Source organism: Cajanus cajan, chromosome 11 (genome assembly GCF_000230855.2).
Source record: "Cajanus cajan strain Asha chromosome 11, NIPB_CcT2T_4, whole genome shotgun sequence".
Taxonomy (NCBI): domain Eukaryota; kingdom Viridiplantae; phylum Streptophyta; class Magnoliopsida; order Fabales; family Fabaceae; genus Cajanus; species Cajanus cajan.
In genome coordinates this window covers 3,449,149-3,452,162 of record NC_138527.1, presented here as the reverse complement: position 1 = coordinate 3,452,162, position 3,014 = coordinate 3,449,149, and the positions used below count along the sequence as shown (strand labels likewise).

Here is a 3,014-nt window from a genome sequence, read left to right as displayed (position 1 = left end):
GTGTCTGATATAAGACATATTGCTTTCTGGCTTTGAGGTGGGTCATCTAATTAAAAAGGGTTGTAATTGGTAGATATTTTTTATGATGCTGCTGGTTTACCACTTGTATCCAACTTTATTCAGGTGAGTATTTCTTGTACTCAACTATTCAATTTATATAGATTCTCATTTGCTTGTAAAGAGGAGAAAAATAATTCACTGTGCTTTTCTTGAATATCCCTGAATCGTGTAGTTATCAGAAATGTGATACTTGGAGATACACAGCACTCAAAGTATATAATTCATCAATTCTTGCAATTATACCAAAGGACTTTATAACTTATTGATATGTAATTTCCTGGAATGTTGAGTGGATCCAAAAAATCCTAAATTCCCCCACCATTATCCTCATTCATGGTTACTTTTTTATTCCCCCGAATTAATAACTAACCCGTCCTTCATATACATTTGAGAGATTGTAGCTACCATTACCCCGTAAATGGTCAAGAAATTTTATTTCTCATATCAATTAATTAAGTTGTTAGGTACATATATACTTAAAGAAGAAAGAAAAATTAAAAAATGATAAATATACATTATACGATGTAGTAAAAAGAGAAAAGGACAAGTCTAAAATTAAAGTGGAGAAAAATGTTTAATTGTTTAATGGATATTAATATGTTTTATTGTTAAGATGGATAGATAAGATTTCAATTAAGTTAATAGGACTCCAAATTGCACGACCACGACAATACTATAAAATATCTATGGGGATGTTATCAGATTACAAAAAATTGCACTTATAAAAACCCAAAATACTCCATGATGGTAGGAATCCAAGATAGAAACTTACGACTGAATATATTCATTACATAAACCATAATTAGGATTAGGGAAAGCACATATCCAACTCACTCACTTATGTACACCCCTTTATAATCACACATGGTATATAACGGGAAAAAAAAAAGAAGATAAAATTCTTAAGTAATTATGATATTAATTGTTCTTGAATTAAAATTAGAGTTTCACCTCAATAAGTTTTATTAGACAAGTTTATGAGATGAGAATCTAATTTTAATTGAAAAACAACCTAAAAACACCCTAAAAACACTCGAGAATTTGTATCTAAATTTTTTCTTCGACTAATTATTTTTTACACCTTCAACCGATATACACATCACTTGTCTCCTTCTCAATTTCCTCTCAAATCAAGAAATTACTATATAGTTGAAAATGTAATTCTAATCAATCTTCACATAACAAATCATTTTTTTTAATTTATAAGAAAGAATTTATAACATGTCACGTGAAGATTAATCAAAATCATATAGTCTCAAACCATATAATAATTTCTCCATGAACCACTCAAGCCCTTGAGATCAAGGAGCCCATGACTCCGGCGATGAGAACGGTGGGATCTCCGAGCACCGCCGACACCGCCACCTGCACCGCCATCCCGGCCACCTCACAACACTTCCTCACCCTACTCCCTTTGCTCCTCCCCTTATGGCAACCACTCTCAAGAACACTCATCAACCCTCCACTTTGGTGCCAACTCTCCACCACCATCTCCCTCACACACGCCACATGCAAATTGTACCTCTTGCAAGAAGACCTATAGCTCCAACCCCGCCCCCTCTGCCCGCACCGGTGGCACGCCGAGCTCACCTTCCTATACAAAAGCAACTTCACCCCATTTTCTTCCCCAAGCACCGTGGGGAGCTTGGCGCAGCAGGGGTGAAGGTCGAAGCCACACGAAAAGCAATGGTAGAGAAACCCGGCGACGGGTTTCTCACACGCATTGCAATAGCGCGGCGTGTCGCCGGGCGGGTGGGAGAGGAAGTGGAAGGAGCATTTAGGGTAGAAAGGGTGAAACAGCGAAGAGGAAGGGATGGCACAGTGAGTGTGAAGGTCAAAGTCGCAAAAGGAGCACTTGTAGCGTGAGCCTATGCCTAGTTCCTTGCACCCGTCACATTTGAAGGGGGATTCGGAGTAGTCGAACTTTAGCTTATGTTGTTTGTGGCTGAAGTGGGATATCTCGCTGTATTTTGTGTTGATGCTTGTTGTGTTGTTTGTCACATGCTCTTTCTCGTATTTGTGATTATGGGAATTGGACGTCAATGAAGTATACATAATTGGAAAGGATACGATGTGCTGTGGTGTGAATTTTCTCTTTGGGTAGCTATTGGAGTGAAGGGATGAGAGGTAGGAAATATATATTTAGAATCTTGATCAACTTCTACCTCAAAATTGTTGGATTGTGTAGATAGAAGAGAGAAACTACAGATTAGATATTAGAAAGAAAAATTGATAGATATATAAGTAATGTGATAGAAAAGAGAGAGGTGGAAAAAAGTATCAAATTAAGATATTTCCTAAATAATTGTCTGCATAATGAGTGAGTATAAAATGTCTAATCACTATTTGAATTCATCAACTTTGGATATTAAAAAAAGAAAATAAAGATAAAATGGATGTATAAAAAAAGAAAAAAATGGTTAAGAAGAAGAAATAAGTGGTATACACAAGGTTATTGTTTGTCTGTTTTGGGTGTTTTGAAATTAGGTTATAGATGGAGCAATGATGGAAAGGAATTGGTGGTCATGGTGGAGATGGGTGAATGCATGGTGAGGTCAAGGGAATCGAGGCATGAATAGAGAAAGAGGTAGACATAAAGCATATTATTAGGTCGTGCCCCCACAAGAGAATATATCCTAAATTTTCTTTACTTTGGAAGATGTGTTCTTTATATTCTTAACCTGAAACCTCTTGGTCAAGTTTTTAATTTGCACTTGGGATTAAGATTTGAATGTGAATATCAAGGGGATCGTGTTTCAAAAGAAATGGGAAACTCCACGGGGCAGATTTATATGGTTCTATAACTGATTATTTCTTTCATTATTTCACATAGGTGGTAATTTTGAAAGAAAAAAAACAAACAAATTAAATACAATTCTTTAAGTTTTTTTTTTAATGTTTTTATGTCAGAATCATAGTTTTAAAAATCGGACCGGTCATTAAATCGGTTAAGA

The 3,014-nt window shown here is 35.8% G+C and overlaps 1 protein-coding gene across 1 annotated transcript; it reads right to left on the bottom strand.

Moving 5' to 3' along the window:
* Positions 1-808: 808 nt before the first annotated feature.
* LOC109801433 (uncharacterized) lies at positions 809-2,629 on the bottom strand. The gene has a single exon (XM_020362499.3). The coding sequence runs from the start codon at positions 2,113-2,115 to the stop codon at positions 1,348-1,350; it is 768 nt and encodes a 255-aa protein (XP_020218088.1). The 5' UTR covers positions 2,116-2,629; the 3' UTR covers positions 809-1,347.
* Positions 2,630-3,014: the final 385 nt, after the last annotated feature.

Excerpts from the sequence above, each read along its gene's own strand:
- LOC109801433 (XM_020362499.3), bottom strand. The coding sequence starts at position 2,115 with ATGTATACTTCATTGACGTCCAATTCCCATAATCACAAATACGAGAAA.